Below are 18,756 nucleotides of genomic sequence, written 5' to 3'. Positions count from 1 at the left end.
GTTTGAATCAGAAATATGTCATATCGCGAATAAATAGGTACAGACCTTTATTATTTAGAATCAGTTTTAATAGGCTCAGGAGGTAAACAACACAAAGCTTAGTCAGGATAAGTATCCAGTCATGGACGGCATCCGTAACGTACGAATTACACATATTGTTAGTAGCATTTTTGTACTACATATACCTCGATACCTTTGGAGATATATTCTAGATTATTGATATGGTGGAAAATGAGAATAGACCACCTTATGAATACCTCTCTCGGTAAGTCATACTCCACTCCAGCTATCGAGATAAGGAAATTGGTCAATTATCTCAATAAATTATGGAAAACAAATTAGAACCCACTGACCTGACATTTCGGCTCCAGTGCTCCGAGATTACCCTATTAGGCGTCCCCATCTACTGATTAATACCATTAAAACGGGGATAGTGGTTGGTGGGAGGCTAGATGCAAATACCTTCCAAGATTTTAATCCCATTAACCAAGTTCCTGCTGTATTGAAGTGGTGGATTAGATTAGCAAGAGCAAAAAAATTCAATTGTTCTTGGTATTTGGTGTTAAAGAATGTCATTACTATTCCTTCGGTCTTTACGTTCGTTGAACATAGAATTTGCAATACAGAACTACACACTATGTTTTCTGGAGGTGTACAGTTAGTTCAATGTAGGAGCGCAACAGTTTTTTTACAACTCTTCCATTAAATCATCCTAGTTCCTTAATGTTATAGTATCTACGTACTACAATGGTGCTGTGGTCTATATGGTGCGTTAACGAGGTGTCACATATTGTCTGATAAACCTTCGCAATGTCTATGGAGGTGAGGATATCCCTCTTAACCTGGGTATCAAATATAATCATTATGATATATGCACCTATGGTAGCCAGGGCAGGGAGTGCTAAAGTAAGTTGAGATGATAAGACGCAGAGAGGCTAAAGCGTATTGGAAGTAAATGGCTTTCCGCTACTATGAGATATAGCATATATCATGGTACACATTGAGATTCATAGTATTAGTCTGAAAATTATGTACACCTACGTTTCCCAAGCGAGTCGAATTAACTGCAATATCTTCACCCCAATCTTGAAAGTATTATTCGACATTATGATAAAGAGGTGTAGCAATAATCCTCCATCATGAATCCAACTGGGATCGGAGTGTTGGCTGTTACATTGTTGGGAATCATGCTTTGTATCCTGTTTTAAGACTTTAAGCCACTTATAAGATCGTGTCATTGGTATTATTCTAGCATACTGAAAGGCTACCAAGACTCCTTAGTAGTATAGTCATAGTTACAGGTATTTGTGTCCATGTCCGTTTTTCTTTTTGGTATCCAACTGAAGTGTTTGGAAGTTGGTTCCTTAATCAAAGCTAAAGACAATAATAGTTCACGTACTTCCTTTGTCAATCCTGATATTGGACTTTTTATAGCTATAATAGTTATATATATATGAATCCCTCAATCAAGTCAGCAGTTTAGATATTGAAGTTAATTGTATCTTGGTTTATACTCATTAATGTCCTCCATTTGCGCGTATTTTCCTATCGTGTATGCGTTATATGTAAGTGTGACTGCAATCTAGAAATCGAGAGGTGATTTGTACTTCATATATTGAGATGCCCAGTAAACTTATTCCGCTGGATGGTGTAATAGATTTTTTTAACGTTATAACTGTCCTATAGTTTACTTCACCGATAGCTGACATCTATTTGATTTAAGCTTGTACATCAAAGAAGGCTCATATTAATGTGTGATTCAAGGATAGGTTCAGTAATGAACACAAATAAGTTATCTCATGCTCATACAAGGGGTATACGATTGTAAGCAATATTCGTAGCGTTGCTATTCCCTTGTCAAAATAAACTAGTCAGACTAGCTCGGTATGTTGAATTATAACCTATTACGCTCTGTTGGACATGTCAATGACATTTATATGTTTTCTTAGGGCCGAGTCTGTATCTCAATTGACATGGATGAGGTGGATATAACTTTCTTTGAGGTAAATCCCTTAGCTGATTGAGGCCAGCAGTGTAATCGCCTACAGCCACAAGAGATGACTAAACATAAATTGAAGAGAATCACACTGGATGCCTAGGGAAATCAAATAAAATCATTCAAGAGTCCTTTCCTACGTCTTACGCTAGATTTCAATATTTCATTCTCCGCTGTCATATACATCGCCACGAGAGGACTTTAATGAACCATGTGATATTTGTTTCATGACTATTTAACCTATTCTAGTTCAAAAGTAATGGACCATCTGTGGATAGTTCCACTAAAACAGAAGGTGAGCGTTGATGTCGTAGCTCTGTCCCTTAAGGTCAAAATCATACAGAATGCCTATCGGCTATTACATTTGCTGGTTAATGGTAGGTGATGTTAAACGTATTAGACTCAGCTTCAGACATGAGTGGAAGAAATATAGAATAGCTATTGGAGGTGGAACGTTCTAATGGGTTCAATTAATGATACTCACTATGTTATATGCTTTAGCTCTCTCTGGCATCGGGTACATTAAACTTTTTCATCATGCCCTGGATGATGCCTATCCATGACTTAATGTTTCGGACACTATCAGTATGTATAATATTCCAGAATATACAAAGAAGGCATTAAGTATTTTTGGGTCTGGACTACAAAATCAGTTTAGTCGAATTTATTCTAACTCACGAGACTCACTTAGTTACAGTCCCCTGTTTGTCTTAAATTGATATGCCTAAAGTGCATTAATTTTAGCAATTGTTCTGCTGAACTATGGAGTTATTCATCCCAGTTGGATATAATTTGAGATATAGACTTGTATGGAATCATGTTGACTGATTCTGTTGGCCTCACCTTCGATCATTCACGCGGTTTTCCGAACTCTCTAGACAGCTTTTGCTTCTGTCGAATCATGGGCTCTAGGGAGCTGGTGTTCCAGAAGATATTTTGTATTTGTTGTCGGGTTATTTTATTCGCAAGATACTGAATTGGTGCCCTGAATAACTCCAGGAATAAACAGCCTGGTGAATAGATGGTGACTATTTCAATAAAAGGGAACCAGATATTTCTTGGATTAGGAATGTACGTCTGTTGGTATTTTTAGAAGATTGAATTCTTGTAATAAATATGGCTTGCTTTGTTGCCTACTTCCCTACCCTTAATCAAGCAGCGTCACTGGATACTTTTGTTTCACTTGCATGCTGGGAGCAGGTTACTTGTTTAAGGAGATATCCTTCGCTACTATTTGAAAACTCATTTCTCTAGCGATGCAGCTGGTTTACTGAATATTTTTGTTTTCCTTTTCGATATCCTGCCACTCTTGGTGAATTTTCTCTGGGTGTGTCTGGTATTTCTGTACTCAACCATACCAGATGCTATGGCTTCCCTTTCAGGTTGTGAAAGATAGAAATTGCTCCATCTGCTTTGCTGATCGAATAATGCAATTCTTTGGCTGTATTTCCTGGTATCTATCCATGTTATGCTTCGTATTCATTTTTACATTCTATCCGCACTAACGTCTTGAAGAATTATTTTGTACTTCTAGTGTTTCCGGTGAAGTTTTGTGTGCTCAAGATATTTTATTGGCCATATAATGGATTATTACCTGGCAATATGAAGCAAAGGTTCCGCTGTCCAACCAGGTGTGTTTATCGCTTAATTAGTGTAATTGGAGGAGATGGGTTTAGATAATGTTAAAACCCTGGAGGTTTGCGCAAGTCACGGCTTTTCCCTAAGGCCTTGTGGAAAGTTGGAAATGTCGTAATTCGGTAACAGATGGGAATATTGAACGAGCCTAACTTTATTGGCTAGCAGTCACCATTCAAATACGCTTCATATTAAATTTGAGCTTTTCTCTGATGCGAATTTTCCGGAGATATTGTTTCGCCTAACGCCCATTAACTACCCTAGATCCTTTATTGGCTTCTGCTCATCAAATTCTGTCATATCCTCTTCTCAAGATTTATATATGTATGGAGTGTCTCTGCCGGGCTTCCCCTCACATTTATAAATCATAGTCTGCATACCTCTCTAGTCCTCGGAAAATCAGTATTTTTTCCGCCTTGATATGGTCTCTGGTGATTACCCCTGGGGCTCTCGTTGCCCACCATCCGACCTCTCGTTCTGTAGCGTCCGAGTCCCGCTTTTCTCGTATGTCTTTGTAGTCTAAATTTCACTGTAAAATGAATCTTATAGCTCCGACGCTCATCCATCTTGTCTTACTCAGATGTAGTCTGATCGCACTGTGCATCTGCAATATGGTAAATGCCTTCTGTTGTCTCTTAACTCTTCTGTTTCTTTAGCGAATAAGGGAGTTATGATATTTGTTGTCTGTGTATTAGTCTTTACTTTTATTGCTATGTTTTAGGTCGAGGCTTCTGCTCTATATTCCTGCAAAATATCCTATTCCACTGAGGTTTCTGGCTTCTAAATTGAGAAATGTCTGAAATACTTGTGAAGTCAAGGAATTCGAGTTATTTAACCTGGCAGGGACGATTTGAATATGTATTAAAATCCACATTCCTCAAAGTTTAGCTATGGCTCGTTAGGATGGAGTCTGGTTTATAAAATACCTCCTATATATTAGTACGTCACCCGTTGATCGGGTAAGCTCAGGAATACCTTGATATTCAGCCTTGTTGTAATCACTATTTTCATAACCAACAATGTACAAATAGGGTGAACGGGTATGTGTTTGGTCCCTTGGCCCAGTTGGTTAAGGCATCGTGCTAATAACGCGGGGATCAGCAGTTCGATCCTGCTAGGGACCATTCCTTTTTTATTTTTGGATTCAATTTATAGTCTTGGCTTGCTTATATCAAATAAATTAAAGGCTCGTTTGTTACATATCTGTGAATCTGGGTGCAGTGTTGGATGGGAAAGCTACCTCGATCCCAAAGCATCTTCATATTCAGGTTTTGTATTAAAGGTGCCATTTAACAGTACAGGCATTGTTGGCAAGTATTATCCAATGTTTATGACATTTCGGCATCCTATCTCCATTAAAACAATTCCATGACCTTCCCTCATCTAGATTTGGCGACACCGGTCCTGGCCCTCTGTGTATAAGGACCTCAACCCCTCCTCCCTATTTTTATTTTACGGGTGTAAGGTATTTTCTTTTCTGTCTAATGGTATCGACTATAACCTACTAAATATACCAAATGGAGCTCATACCCGGATCGTGTTCCAATAGTTTCTACGGGTTGAGTTATGTTACAACGCGTTTCTGTGTATACCTAAAGATAGGCGCGCCTGTTACCGCTGGTTAAATAATTCTCCTCGGGGATACTTCTCCCCAGATTTTCCGGCTTAACTCTTTCTTTCCACCCTCGGTAGTTTTTGAGGGGGGTTCCATGCATGTGTAAGGTTTTCATACTGGTGGGGAAGTCTAAATATTGAGTAGTCTGCTCAGATAAACCGCTTCTGGATAAATCCAAACGATTTAGCTTGGGATGAAGCCGGGTGAGGTTAATTGATGTAAGATGGTTAGCACCAAGATCCAACATAAGTAGACTTTCTGGGAAACGAACATTGGTCAAGTTGGATATTTGATTTTGCAAGAGACGCAATGTTTTCAAGCGTGGTAGGAACTCAACGTTTTCTAACGAAGCTGTCTTGTTATAGGTGACTTCAAGGTAGTCTAGTTTCCGCAGGCAATAGGACTTCAGGCAAGAAGCATACATCTGAGTAGTTTATCACGAAGCTGGTGAGACACTGTGAGGGGGTAAGATGCCATGGAGTGTAGTGGCGGCAACGTTTCTCAATCTGTAATCCTGGAGCTTTAAACCCCGATTATATGCGTCGGTGATTCGGATCTTTCGAAGGGATTGAACGAGAGCTCAAAGGAGGTATAATTTACCGTAAAGTAAAGGTTCATCAATTCTCGTAACTTTTTATGCCCAAGGGATACGTATGTAACTTTGTCAGGTAGTTTCCTCGAAAACCGCTCAAATTTAAATCTATCGATGTAGGAGGAATATCAAGTTCCTCTACTGATACTATATCATTTTTCTCGAGGTTGAGAACTCGAAACAGCGGGGGAAATTGATTCGATATGACCTGGAAGTGTCTGAATCTTCATCTGCTTTGTTTAATGAGCCAAGGTAATTGTCACTCAGATTGAGAATTTCTAAATACCTCGGTAATGAGTTGACAAAATCCAAGGATGTTAGTCGTGAGTATTTAACCAGCAAGTAAACTAAGCTTGGAGGAAATTTGAGTATGCGGATTTTGGATGATGGAATATCTGTATGGTCTAATATCAACTCTTTGAAGTAATCTGGGAAGGTTTCTACATGAAACCTCAACAATTTCTCGGATACATTTCTGGACGAGGTGCGAGGATTGTAAACAAGCCCAGTCAAATACCTCTTCATAACTGTATTTGTTAAACCCTAGTATTGTGTTGATACCAATCAAGAACGCTTTGGCGAACACTTTGTAGGGGAACCTGTAATCCTTGATATCTCCTCGCACAAAAACGAAAAGCTTCTTGATCCGAAGCTGGTCCAAAATATTGCTTCTTTCCAATACTTCAAACTCATGGGCTTCACATAAAGGACATTACTGTAGCTATGAGGGAGGTAGCTATAATCTGATGGGTCGCAGATCAATATGAAGTTTGAATAGTAGCACTTCCATGCTATGAAAATGAGGGTGGCATTTTCCGAATTCATCAATACGGTTATTGAAGGAAGTGGTAAGTGGGGAAAATTTTTCTCGGCAATACCCAGCGGAAGCATGTCCAAAATTCCGGAGATGGTATTGGTATTCACGACGGCGAGGGTGAAACCTAATGAAGGGGATATGGGCTTAACACGTGCTGTTACTGAATTATGAATATTCCTCGATTTTATATAAGAATTTCAGCTATGGTAGATGAAACTTATTCTGTGTTTGTCACATTTAGCACTACTATAGGGTGTTCTGAGAGGACCCTTTGTAAGAGACGTAATTGGTGTTACGTAAGAATCGCAGGTAAATAAATTATGGCGTTTTATATAACGAAAGGAGATCAGTGAGTTCCAATATACTAAATATACTGTATTCAGTCCTTGTGTCAAAGGTACGACGTGCGTCTCAGACACCTTTCGCTCACTAGACTTTGCCTTCATCCGGAGTGGCGTGATACGGTTATCCTTATAGTATATAGGGGCCCATCACCTTCCTCTCGCTTGTGTATCTAGTGTATAAAGGATTCAAAAATATTCTCCCTTGGTCAACCAACGATATCTACGATTGCCTATAATGTATACTACTGGTTTCATGTAATATCCCGATGTAAAGCGATACCACAAGCCTAGCGCTTTTCTCAAGATATGGAAGCCATTAATCGTGAGTTGCTAGAACCCTCAGAACTAGTATAGCCCGTATATGGTGTTTCATGGATGCTTGATGTGGCTTGCGACTATTGCCTGCCGCATGGCTTTGCTCCTTAGAGACTAATCCGTAGTTCCTACATTTACTGAACCAACTGTTTATAAAAAGGAATACGCGATTCTTACTCTTACTCTTCCTGGTATTATAATTAACGAATATATGTTCTTTATTTACATATCCAAGAATTTGTTACCTTGCCAAAGGACGAGTAAATTATTGTAACCAGCCACCATTGATTACCTATCGCCATAGCCGCTAATGCTTCTCTATCATATGTGGCCTTACCGATTCACGTGCGCGTAGCAGGGATTAGCGCGGAACGCGAGTTGTAGAATACTGGCCACGTCCCCACTAACCGGACTTGTCTCGTTGCTCTCTGCACAATTTATAGGCACTTACTTCTTTCCCTCCTCAACTGCTAGGTCTCCCAAATACCACCAAAATGAAGTTGTCTCTCCTTACTTCCTTTGCGATTGCACTCGCCTCTTTTGCCCGCGCTGCTGATTCTGAAGAGCCACAGTTCCAAGTCAGAGCCGGGGAGGATGAGGCCCCAAGAATTCCAGGTATGGACCCAAAAGTGGCTGCGGGTATGACCGGTGAGTACGCCGATCTCGGATCGAGGCAGCCGTTCCAGTTCAAGATCACTTACTCCATCGAGGAGTTCCCAGAGGCGGATGAATCGACCGTTGTGGAATTGTTCAACGGCGAGGAGATCACCTTGAGCTACGAGTTCACCAACAATGAGGATGAGGAAGCCAGTGTCGTCGGGGTTGGTGGTTCCTTCCTTGACCCAAAGACTCAAGAGATCGTTTCCAACATCACCGACACCCAATTGGGCCCATTGAGCGTGGGTGCCAGAGAGTCTGTTGTGTTCAGACACAAGATCAACCCTAATTTTGATCCGGGCAACTACGTCTTGAACCCAGTGTTGTACGTTCTCTACAACAACGGGTTGATGATGGTGGGCTCCAGACCACAGTTTGTGTCCCTTAAGGACAGATACGTCTCCTGGTTCAACCCGCAGTTCTTGATGGTTATTTTGTTCTTACTCAGCAGTACCGCTGCTGTCGGTTTCTACGGCTACCAGTTCTACCAAAGTCTGGTTGCTGCCTCCACCACCAAAAAGGCTAAGAAGACTTTCAAGGTCACCGCCAAGGCTGCGGCCTCCGGTGTTGCCAAGAAGGGCCAGTACGACGAGGCCTGGATCCCAGAAGGCCACTTGAAAAAAACCAAGAAGTCCAACTAGCTTAGCTTTCAGCTAAGCTTCTTAGTTGGAGCGAAGCAATTCCTGAAAGCGGAAGCTAGTTTGTGGTAAGGAGTTTGCAAAGATGCGGCGCGCTATCTGCGTCATAAAATCCTTAGCCAGCTGGTATCTCCGAGGTGTATCAGGGCATAATACAAATTGTAACATTCGTATGCCAATGTAGGTTTGAGGTTGCGTGCGCTTACCGGCGATTTGCCACAGGCCATCGAAAGTAATATCAGTTTCGCTCTTGTCACATCACACCTCCACAATCTCGTCACAAAATGTCGTTTGAAAATGCAATGGCTAAGCTCAACCTAGATCTCGACTCTAGTTTCTATGATCCGACGGCCTTTCCCCAGCTTCCACTACAAGAGCTTACCGTTACGAAGGCTGCCATTGAAGGCAACTTGGAAAGCCTCTTCGCGGCCTTGCAAAACGTCCACAAGTGCGATATGGACACCCCTCTATTGTCGCGCGATGGATTCCCACGATCTGACATCGACGTCGTGCAGGTTCGCTTGATCAGAACCCAGATCATCCGCTTACGAAACGACCTCCGTAGCTTGCTCCAGTGCTTGAACATCCGGCTAGAGGAATTCTTCCAGAGCGGTGCTGCTCCTGCCGAAATAACGCTGAATTCTGAGCCCTCCGTAGACATGGTTCCGTTTGCTGTGGTCAATGAGGTGGTTGCACACAGCCCAGCCTACAAGGCGGGCCTACAGGACGGGGACGAGCTCATCAGTTTTGCGGAAACCATCAACGCCACCAACCATGACGGGTTGAAAAGGGTGGTAGCTACAGTCCAGAGCAGTGTGGCAAACAGAAACGAAATTAAAGTGTTGGTACTACGTAATAAAACAGACAAGATCGGTCTTTGTTTGAGGCCGTGTGCGGATTGGGGCGGCAGGGGTGTTTTGGGTTGTCGCTTGGACAAGCTTTAGCGTAAGATGCATCTATTCTGGAATCGGTCCTTAACCTCCGTGTAAAGTGCTGGTGAAGGTCAAGACGTCACCAGCCTCTAACTCGTATTCGTCTTCTCCTTCGAGCTCCCAGTCAGTATCGTTGATCAATACTAGGATACCTGGTCGGACAGAGCCGTCTTCGATGAAGATGTGGTGGTCCTTCTTGTCAGTCATAACGTTGTCGGCCAAGTGACGGATTAGGTCAGACATCTTTGGGGGTTCTCCGCTGTACGGAAGAGAAATTTTGTGTTCTCTGACGTGGTTGAAGATGGCATCAAGCCCGCCGCTGGCAGGGTTAGTAGTCTGGGGGCCATGTATGGGTACATTCAAACGTACAGAAACTCGACTTTGAGTTTGATAGAAGACATTTGGTTGTTGAAGGGAGCTAATGACTGGTGGAAGCACAATAACCAGCAGCCAAGAGTCTATCAAACTCAAAGTAGAGTTTCCTGTACATTTGCATGGCTTCGAAAAAGTTTTCACCTCTTATCAGTACGCAGGATAACTGATAAGCGGTGAAACTCCACGATTCTGGCTCATTTTTCCTAACTATTGAATATAGGATCTCCCGTGGGTCTTTAGGTGCTTTAGCTACGTAGCCATAAATCTAGAGTCTGTCTCATCGAACTTCCACCTGGTGCCAGATTTTTGGCCGGTCTGTAAACCATGATCACGGAACAAAATCCTGGAGTTTGATGGAAAGATACTGGTTCATTCTCTACCGTGTTGCTCTTAGAGCTTGGAATTGAAAAAACCTTTCTATATATGTAAAAACAAATGGTCCCTAGAAGGATCGAACTGCTATTTTATTGCAATATTACTGCATTCCCACACATTTAATGGTTCTCTAGCAATTACAGGTAACCTCAGTACGGCTTGGTCCCTTTTCCTAGTTGTTAAGGCATCGTGCTAATAACGTAGGGATCAGCAGATACAATCTTTTAATAATGACCCTTCCGATCCTATAATAATTCTATTTTCTCTATCTTGTATTGTATACTTTGTTTAAATTTATTTGTATATCAAATTATCTACTTAAAATTTTCATTATTGTCATATATATCACGTTCCGTATTGGAAATATATTATTATATAACAATATTTTGTAATGCTATTAATATTTTTGGAAATGGTATAATTAGCTTTAACTCATAAATAGTCATAGTGCTAATATTGGAATAGAGTAAGTAAACTTAAGCACTTAGGTGTTAATATCTATATAATCATGCGCATGGCCCACTCGCTCAGCCATTAGAACAAAAATAGTGCTAATTTACACTGCTCCTGTTATATGGATACGTGAAATGTTATTTATAAAGCCGGAGCTCACGAATGTAATACATTGAGTATCGAGATAAACCATCTAATATATTTTCCTGGTCTAGATTTCGGTTACGCGGTCGATTTAGCAACAAAGCCTTGCATATTTCAGCACTTTAGAGTTAAAGAGGATTTTCCAAGTAGATTATAAAACGGGACTATGGGCTCAGAGTTAACTATCGCGCGGTAACAACCTGGTATCATAAGGCAAAAAGATAATCTCCGCGACGGGGAATTGAACCCCGGTCCCCCGCGCGACAAGCGGGGATTCTAGCCACTAAACTATCACGGATTGATCTACAGCTAATGGTTGAGCTATGATGTGGCGATAAGGGTAATGGGGCACGCTGCATATGCAGTACTTCTGCCGAGAATGTGGCCGCATCAATAGCCCCAGGGAAAACCTGCTGATAATATTTTAATCCACAAAAGGGGCCAAGATTGATATGCTAGTGATCTGTGCTATTTTTGATACCACGCTTAGGTCTGCTAGCTTTGTATAAACCGTAGTTAAGATGGGCCTACCGCCCATGCGGCTGTGTATGACTCAGCCGATAAACGCCGCATATATATATGTGAACCCCCTGAAGTGCATTTTTCACCTCACTCTAGTAAGATTATTCTTAACCATGCCATTTACCAAGACCCGTGCCCATAACGAATTCAGAAGTATGTACCATAGTATCGTCCCTGTGAGCCAATGCTAATTCCCCAGGTGACACCTTTACGGTGCCCACACCATCCGTGCTTGCTGCTGGGATGGCCTCCACCACCACGCTCGGCGACGCCGTGTACAACGAGGACCAGACGACCCTTGCCTTGGAAGCTAAGGTTGCGGCCATTACTGGGAAAGAATCCGGCTTGTTTGCGGTTTCCGGGACCTTGTCCAACCAGATTGCGATTAGAACGCACTTGCTCCAGCCTCCGCACTCGGTGTTGTGCGACCACAGATCGCATATCTACATCGATGAGGCTGGTGGATTGGCTACGTTGTCGCAGGCGATGGTTTCCCCCGTGAGACCTACTAACGGAATCTACGTCACCTTGGAAGATCTCATCGAGAACTACATCCCAGACCACGGCGACATCCACTTGGCGCCCACCAAGGTTGTCTCCTTGGAAAACACCTGCAACGGAATTGTTATGCCGTTGGACGAGATCAAGCGGATTTCTGCCTGGTGCAAGGAAGAGGGCCTCAAATTACACCTCGACGGTGCGCGCTTGTGGAACGCCCACGTAGCTACTGGTATCTCCATGAGAGAGTACTGCTCGTATTTTGACTCTATTTCCTTGTGTTTATCCAAGTCGTTGGGGGCGCCTGTGGGGTCTGTGTTGGTGGGAACCAAGCAGTTCACCTGCAAGGCGAACCACTTCAAGAAGCAGAACGGCGGTGGGATCAGGCAGTCTGGGATCCTCACCGCGATGGCGTCGGTGGCGATCGACGAAAACCTCCCGCAGTTGGCGGTTGCCCAGGCGTATGCAAAGGACATGGAGCGCTTTTTAGAGCAACACCAGATCGCACTCGAGTGGCCGGTCCACACCAACTTTGTGTTTATTGACACCAAGAAGATGAAAATGAGCACGGACTTGTTGGAGGAATTGGGAAAGAAGTATGATGTTAACTTGATGGGCAACAGAATTGCGTTTCACTTCCAGAACTCGCCGGAGGCTGTGGAAAATGTCAAGAAGGCTGTATTGGAGTGTTACCAGGATAGCTTGACTAACCCGTATGATGTCCGCGGTGCCCTCAGGACCTATAAGATTGATAACTAGGCTGTAGAGCACCATCTATATTTTTAGTTATTTATCCTTAGACTATTTATTTATTACCATCTCAAACTCTGCGCGCTGTTTCTGAAATTACTGACCATTCTATCTGATAGGTGACAATTATTATCAATTCCATAGACTGCGACAGAATCTGAACGAGAAAGTCTCTGCAAAGGAAGGGACCAAATTTAATGATTATTAAGCACCATTTATAAAACCTCCACCACCCGTAACCTGTACCTCGTAAAATTGCGACGCAGGGTAAATACGTCGACTAGTTGCTCGTTTACCCGAGATACGCCACAGTGACCCCGCTGCTCAATGGGGCTTTCTCAACTCAACACGGCGACAACACTTAATTTAACGGCTTTTACACTCCCTACCAGTTGTAATTACTGCGTCAAAAGCTTGGCTAAGGACCCACTTAGGATACGAGATTTGTCGTGTTCCCACCGATGAGGTCCTACATACCGCCAAGGTGCCTTTTATACCTGCAAGATGGAGGCTTGGACTTGACGCCACGTGAAACTCAACCCACCAGTATATTTGCATTTTGCTCCCTTCCTATAAACACCCACGCTTCCTCTTACAATATCCGCGTTTCTTCTCCCATGCTAAACATATTTGAGGGTATCGAAAGGGGCTGGATCTACATTGCGCTCACGTCAGCCATGTGTGCCGTGGGCTGCTGCACCATCTATGTCGACTACCTCTACAACCTCCTTTTGCCAAGGTTTGTGACTTCCCGCTACAGGTTTACCCTCATCAACAACTACGCGTTCCTTATCGCATCGCTCGCCTTGTCTGCCGGCTGCTTGATTCTTACGTCATTGTACAAGTTGTTGCCATCTACGTACAGATACTTGTACAGGAGCTACTACCCGACGCCGGAGCTTGAGGACGGTTTGCACGAACGGGAAATTCAGATGGTGCTCTCTGTGTGTTTTATCGGCGGAATGGTGCTTTGCTCCGGGTTTAACGCTCTCATCCACATCATGACCAGCGAGAGTGTTGTCCACTGCAGCCATGGAGATGACTCGTCGGAAGTGGCCGAAAGTTCGTCCCACCACTCCCATTCACAAGACCCCGAGTCTCATTCGCATTCGCACTCGCATGCGTCGGAAACCACGCCCTTAGTGCGTTCCCCGCTTATCAAAAAGAAGTCCCTTGTGGACGTGCTCTCAGACACGTTCCACAGACCCAAGACCCACAAGCACGCCCACACCCACGACGGATCGCTGTCGGACGACGGTGAGTGCATGGGCTACCAATCAGCGGAAGCTTGTCTCTTCGAGACAAAGGGCGAGCACCAGCACCCAGTCTTGCACTTCTGCGAGGTTCCGGGTGACATGGTAGAGCTCAGACAGGCGATAACCCATCGTCCAACGCCCCACGAAGCGCACAGCTTTATCAAGATGTCGGTTTCTGCCCTGGACACAACACCTACGACACCTCCCTCAGACGAACACACGAAGCACACGCTCCACCACCATCACATCACGCCCCCGTTATCGCGCTTGCTCTCCATTTCTTTGCAGACAACCATTGCCATCACACTCCACAAGTTACCCGAAGGCTTTATCACGTTTGTTTCGTCCAACGGAGGTGGTGGCAAGGAGGAGCAGGCAATCGGGTTATCTATCTTTGTCAGCTTGCTCATCCACAACTTTGTCGAGGGCTTTTCCATGACTTTGCCCCTTTACTACTCGCTCAATTCGCGTGCCAAGGCAATTGCCATCACCGGCTGCTTGTCCGTGTTGTCTCAGCCTCTTGGGGCATTATTGGGGGTCTGGTTCATGGATACGGTGTACAGTGGCGACCACACGCTCGCCGCCATCGACTACACATTTGGCATTCTCATGGGAATTACCGCCGGGTTCCTTAACATTATCGGTTTGCAGATGTTTGCCAGCGCCATCTCCTTCGGTGGGAGCCATCGGGTCGTGTTGACGTGGAGTATGGTGGGAATGTCCGTGTTGATGTTTAGTTATGCCTTGGTTGGGTAGGCGCTTAGCTTTTGTAGTTTAATTTTGACGTATTGAAATCGGTCCCTGCACATGTTTTATGTCACGGGATTGTTTAAATGTTTGAAGAAATGCCAAACTGACTCACCCTTGTCAAATGATGACTCAGAGGTGATTTCAGGATGATCAAAAGCAGCTTTTTCGGAAGAGCCAATTGTCTATAAAAAGATATACTATACCCGTATTATTACTATTATTATTATTATTATTATTATTATTATTATTATTATTATTATTATTCTTGGAGTCAACAAATATACATACTCTATTTACATATCCAAGACTTTGTTACCTTACCAAAGGACAAGTAAATTATAGCCAGCCATTATTTCCTACCGCTCGACATTGATTCTCATTGAGATTGCTAATGGAATAATCTCGCTTGTTTAGGACTACAAGCTACCTGGTTTAGATTTACCTTCTCCCCACTGAATACGATGGGATTCTCTCAGCCAGAGCATCTCATCTGCTATTACCCGAAGCAGCTGTTGAAATTGCCTGATAAAGGGTTTCATAACCGCGTTTTTTTGAAGTCTACTTGGGGCGTCTGTTGGGACTTGAAAGGTGGATAGCTCTGCATCTACGTATCTTTGCTCTTATCACCGGCTCGGAACATACTATCCAACCGAACCTAAAACGATGCAACTAGGGTTCATGGCAGTGGAAGTCCAAACCGGCCAAAATTGATACAACCCGTAAGATAAGCCCCCTATTGAGATTCTCATTCATATTTCTCTAACAATGGGTGAGCAGTCGGAGGAAGAAGTGACAAGCAGCCACCATTGGTCCAAGTGCTTTCCAAAGGATGTAACCGGGGCTTAATTGGTAACTCGACCACCAAAAGATAAACTTAAATCTGAACTTGGCTCAGATAGTCTTTTATCCAATGCCTAAGGCGTAATGTTGTTCCCATGTACTGCCAATTTCTTCGACACTGGGTCAGAGCTGAGGCATCGACCAGAGTTGAGACTTAGCACCCCTTTATCTTTACCCGTTTAAACCGATCTACGCAGGGCTACTTTTGACGGGTTTGGTATGAGGTATCCACCTGCTTGATGTATTTGTCATCAAAATACCCGGAGATAGAGCTTCTTCCGGACTGCCGCATTCCACAGCGTGGGGGCGATAACCTCACGTTAGGTCGTATTAGGAAATTTGCCGCTCGCCCCTGTGGCCTTGCTTAACTCCGCCATATAACATAGTAATCTGCAGCGCCTGCAAAGGCTACAGACTTACCTCATATGAGCCACGGCTGGTCGCCTCACAGTCCTTGCTCTGACCCCTAATCGCTATCAATCCCAGATACGTCAAGCCTTGCTCCCAGATATATTAAACCCTGATCTTAAATACCAAGCCCTGATATATACCAGGTCCAGATTTCAAATTAGCGAACGGTCTGTTTCATACGAACAAATCTCCGCTTTATATAATAGTCCAAACAAATAGCTTTTGACGCCTTCCCAAAGACACCCCCTACAATGACCGTGCAAAGAGATCCGTTGCCACGTTGCGACGAGGAGACCCGAGACGAGTTGCTCGAAAGTGCGGCTGTGGAGGGTTTTGGCGTACTTTTCGAAGGCCCATCCAAACATACCGCCAGCGAAGCGATCGTAGACGATGACGAGGAGGAGAACATGCGCTGGTTGCGCGAGGCGCGTTTGGAGCACCTGAAACTCCTGTGGCACAAGCGGCCGTCCATTGGTATGATTGTCGCGATCATGTTTACGCTCGCGCTTGCGGTCGGGATAGGGATGTCGGCAAAGTTGGTGCTCATGCTCCGCCTCGCGTGCTCGTCTATTGACAAGGTCCGTGGCGACTCGGCTCTTGTGGCAGAAAAGTGCACCAATGCCGATGCCCAGGAGATGATTTCAACCCTCCAGCTCTACTGCCTGTTTATCGGGGGTAGTGCATCGATCTTGGTTTCGGGGAAGATAGGGGAGTACAGTGACAAGTTCGGCCGGAAGCCGGCGCTCCTCTTCTTCTTGTGCCTCCTGGTTATGCTGACACTTCTTACTGCGTACTTGCTCGATCCGCGTTTCCAGTCGGAGTTGCACTTCAAGCTGTTCGTGCTTGTGGACCTCTTAGGAAAGTTAGGAGGCGGGGCCTTTGCCTTCTTGGCGCTTGCTTGTCTGTATGTGACCGATGTTGTAGATACCGAAGTCAGAACTAAGCTGTTGGGGATTGTTCTGGCGGCTATGTTCCTGGGGATCTCCATCGGCCCGATTTTTGGGTCCTTCATCCTCAACGACGTGCTTGGCCGTGAGGATGACATCATTCTCACTTGCTACACCGAGTGTATGCTTTTGGCAATCGTCACGGTGGTCGTGTTGCTCGTAGTGCCAGAGTCCAGGCCATTGAAGGCGAGACAGAAGTCGCGCACATTGTCCATGCAGGCAAAGCTTCATCGCAAGAGGTCCTCCATCTCTGTACGCAGTGGAATAGAGACTTGTTCGCCTGTCACGCACAAGCTCCTCTCGGGAGTCAACTGGCACGAGGTGCTCTATCAGTTGAACGTGTTTCTGCCATTGAAGGTGTTCTGGGTTCCAGCAAACGTCTCGGGTCGCCTGTCTGTTCCGTGGACCAAGCGGTACGAAGCTCGTATCACCGTGTGCCTCTTGCTTGGGGTGGAGTTACTCCTTCTCGTTTCAGCCTTCTCCATAGCTCCGGTAGTCAGCATGTACGGGATCTTCCAGTTCCAGTGGACGTCTACCGAGTTGAATGCGTTCATCCTGATCTCCAGTGGTGCCCGGACCTTATCGTTGGTCTTGGTGGCGCCCCTTTTCATCAACTTCTTGAAGACTAGGGTGTTTGATATCCACCCAGAGGTCTTGGATAAAGTCGATTTGACTGTGGTTGGCGCGGCTATTTTGTTTGAGATCGGGGGAGGCTCTATGATGACGTTTGCGGCCGTGACCAAGGTATTTCTCCTCTCCAGTGTGTTCATGGCGATTGGCGCTATGGCGTCGCCGGCGTTGCAGAGCTCGATTGTCAAGTATGGCCCCAAGCACAAGACAGGCGAGGTCTTTGGTGCGTTAGCTGTCTTCAGAAACATGATTTCCCTTGTGGGTCCCGCCTCGTTTCTCTACGTGTACCGTAGGACTGTGGCTAACAACCCGCACTTTGTCTTCTATTTGATGTTACTATTCTACGTTGCATCTGGTGTGTTGTTTGTGGTTCTTGCGTGGCATGTCTTTACCGGCAATCTTTCAAATCCAAACGACGAAGATACGGAGAGAACGGCCCTTCTCAGCCGGAGAAGTTCAGTGAGCTTCAGTGAACGGATTGAGCAGGCATAGAGGAATTAGACTGATTCTGGCTCGTGTAACGACTGTGTCAACTTTTATGGGTCACCCAGGGTTTGGTCTGTGTAGAGAGTCTGCACTTAGTCATTGTTTCGAAATTGTTGGCGCGTACCTACATGGTGTACGGTATCTTCAGGTTGCCTAGTAGGTGTAGTATGTTTCTTTGTCAGAGCTAGTACATATGGCCTATGACAACTGGGTTTAAACGTCAGGTACGGGGTTGATTGGAATTTAATTTATATTTTGTGCCTCGAATGTAGAATAGATGTGGCTGTTTATTTCCGGCTCGGTTAAACTATGGAGACATTTGCCAAGAAAGTTTTTTTTTTCTTTTCATTCACGGGTCCCTCACCCTTGACTCCACGGGAGCCACTGGTACGGACCCTGTATACAGGAGTCTATTTTACCCAAAGCGGACAGATCTTGAGATCTAAGATAGGCTTGCTGATTGAATTTCTTCAATTTTTGTCCGGGTCCTTTCCATTTTGGACTGCCATCCATCCCATCGGCTTCAAAAGTAAAAAGCTATACCCAAGCGTTCGGAACTCTCGAATAATTCTACAATCTCTTGCAGGATTTCGTGTTGGCGACCCGTACCGCTGGCACGGACAAAAAGCTCATCCCAGACAACCCCCTTACACCATACTATAGACTTTTATAGAGTTATGTATGTCACTAAAAATAAAAATTCCATAGGCCATAGCAGTGGTAACAACATAATTGCCAATGCTAAAACACGTCACCTGGTTCGTAATTCACTGATTTG

The 18,756-nt window shown here is 44.4% G+C and overlaps 7 protein-coding genes and 2 non-coding genes across 9 annotated transcripts; 7 read left to right on the top strand and 2 right to left on the bottom strand.

Annotated features, from left to right (window-relative positions):
• Positions 1 to 249: 249 nt before the first annotated feature.
• BABINDRAFT_10169 (uncharacterized protein) lies at positions 250 to 8,612 on the top strand (the record flags this gene model as incomplete). The annotated part of the gene is made up of 2 exons (XM_019126695.1): positions 250 to 265; positions 7,789 to 8,612. The coding sequence occupies 2 exons, from the start codon at positions 250 to 252 to the stop codon at positions 8,610 to 8,612; spliced, it is 840 nt and encodes a 279-aa protein (XP_018982868.1).
• On the top strand, positions 4,682 to 4,755 carry BABINDRAFT_t351. Its single transcript has one exon. It is a non-coding gene; the product is annotated as a tRNA-Ile (tRNA).
• A 281-nt stretch (positions 8,613 to 8,893) lies between the features above and the next one.
• BABINDRAFT_172847 (uncharacterized protein) lies at positions 8,894 to 9,553 on the top strand (the record flags this gene model as incomplete). The annotated part of the gene is made up of 1 exon (XM_019130920.1): positions 8,894 to 9,553. One exon carries the CDS (start codon positions 8,894 to 8,896, stop codon positions 9,551 to 9,553), a length of 660 nt encoding a protein of 219 aa, XP_018982867.1.
• BABINDRAFT_163537 (ubiquitin-related modifier) lies at positions 9,520 to 9,960 on the bottom strand. The gene is made up of 2 exons (XM_019129970.1): positions 9,911 to 9,960; positions 9,520 to 9,860 (listed from the first exon to the last, which is right to left on the bottom strand). The coding sequence occupies exons 1-2, from the start codon at positions 9,940 to 9,942 to the stop codon at positions 9,584 to 9,586; spliced, it is 309 nt and encodes a 102-aa protein (XP_018982866.1). The 5' UTR covers positions 9,943 to 9,960; the 3' UTR covers positions 9,520 to 9,583.
• A 1,154-nt stretch (positions 9,961 to 11,114) lies between these two features.
• BABINDRAFT_t344 lies at positions 11,115 to 11,186 on the bottom strand. Its single transcript has one exon. It is a non-coding gene; the product is annotated as a tRNA-Asp (tRNA).
• Positions 11,187 to 11,508: 322 nt separating this feature from the next.
• BABINDRAFT_67290 (threonine aldolase family protein) lies at positions 11,509 to 12,874 on the top strand. Its single transcript, XM_019132501.1, has 2 exons — positions 11,509 to 11,563; positions 11,610 to 12,874. The coding sequence occupies exons 1-2, from the start codon at positions 11,524 to 11,526 to the stop codon at positions 12,665 to 12,667; spliced, it is 1,098 nt and encodes a 365-aa protein (XP_018982865.1). The 5' UTR covers positions 11,509 to 11,523; the 3' UTR covers positions 12,668 to 12,874.
• Positions 12,875 to 13,298: 424 nt separating this feature from the next.
• Positions 13,299 to 14,871, top strand: BABINDRAFT_163534 (Zn(2+) transporter). The gene has a single exon (XM_019129969.1). The coding sequence runs from the start codon at positions 13,336 to 13,338 to the stop codon at positions 14,668 to 14,670; it is 1,335 nt and encodes a 444-aa protein (XP_018982864.1). The 5' UTR covers positions 13,299 to 13,335; the 3' UTR covers positions 14,671 to 14,871.
• A 1,105-nt stretch (positions 14,872 to 15,976) lies between these two features.
• On the top strand, positions 15,977 to 18,276 carry BABINDRAFT_163533 (uncharacterized protein). The gene has a single exon (XM_019129968.1). It carries the CDS (start codon positions 16,167 to 16,169, stop codon positions 17,982 to 17,984), a length of 1,818 nt encoding a protein of 605 aa, XP_018982863.1. The 5' UTR covers positions 15,977 to 16,166; the 3' UTR covers positions 17,985 to 18,276.
• Positions 18,127 to 18,681, top strand: BABINDRAFT_99506 (uncharacterized protein). The gene has a single exon (XM_019133046.1). It carries the CDS (start codon positions 18,288 to 18,290, stop codon positions 18,639 to 18,641), a length of 354 nt encoding a protein of 117 aa, XP_018982862.1. The 5' UTR covers positions 18,127 to 18,287; the 3' UTR covers positions 18,642 to 18,681.
• The last annotated feature ends 75 nt before the right edge of the window (positions 18,682 to 18,756 follow it).

This window comes from Babjeviella inositovora, assembly GCF_001661335.1.
Source record: "Babjeviella inositovora NRRL Y-12698 unplaced genomic scaffold BABINscaffold_15, whole genome shotgun sequence".
NCBI classification, from domain to species: domain Eukaryota; kingdom Fungi; phylum Ascomycota; class Pichiomycetes; order Serinales; genus Babjeviella; species Babjeviella inositovora.
This window is presented reverse-complemented; position numbering and strand designations above follow the sequence as displayed.

Bases quoted from the DNA above. Each gene is read 5' to 3' on its own strand.
- BABINDRAFT_163533 (XM_019129968.1), top strand. From the start codon at position 16,167: ATGACCGTGCAAAGAGATCCGTTGCCACGTTGCGACGAGGAGACCCGA.
- BABINDRAFT_99506 (XM_019133046.1), top strand. From the start codon at position 18,288: ATGGAGACATTTGCCAAGAAAGTTTTTTTTTTCTTTTCATTCACGGGT.
- BABINDRAFT_163537 (XM_019129970.1), bottom strand. From the start codon at position 9,942: ATGTCTTCTATCAAACTCAAAGTCGAGTTTCT. The intron at 9,861-9,910 runs GTACGTTTGAAT...TAACCCTGCCAG, and splicing joins AAACTCAAAGTCGAGTTTCT to CGGCGGGCTTGATGCCATCT.
- BABINDRAFT_67290 (XM_019132501.1), top strand. From the start codon at position 11,524: ATGCCATTTACCAAGACCCGTGCCCATAACGAATTCAGAA. The intron at 11,564-11,609 runs GTATGTACCATA...CTAATTCCCCAG, and splicing joins TGCCCATAACGAATTCAGAA to GTGACACCTTTACGGTGCCC.
- BABINDRAFT_163534 (XM_019129969.1), top strand. From the start codon at position 13,336: ATGTGTGCCGTGGGCTGCTGCACCATCTATGTCGACTACCTCTACAAC.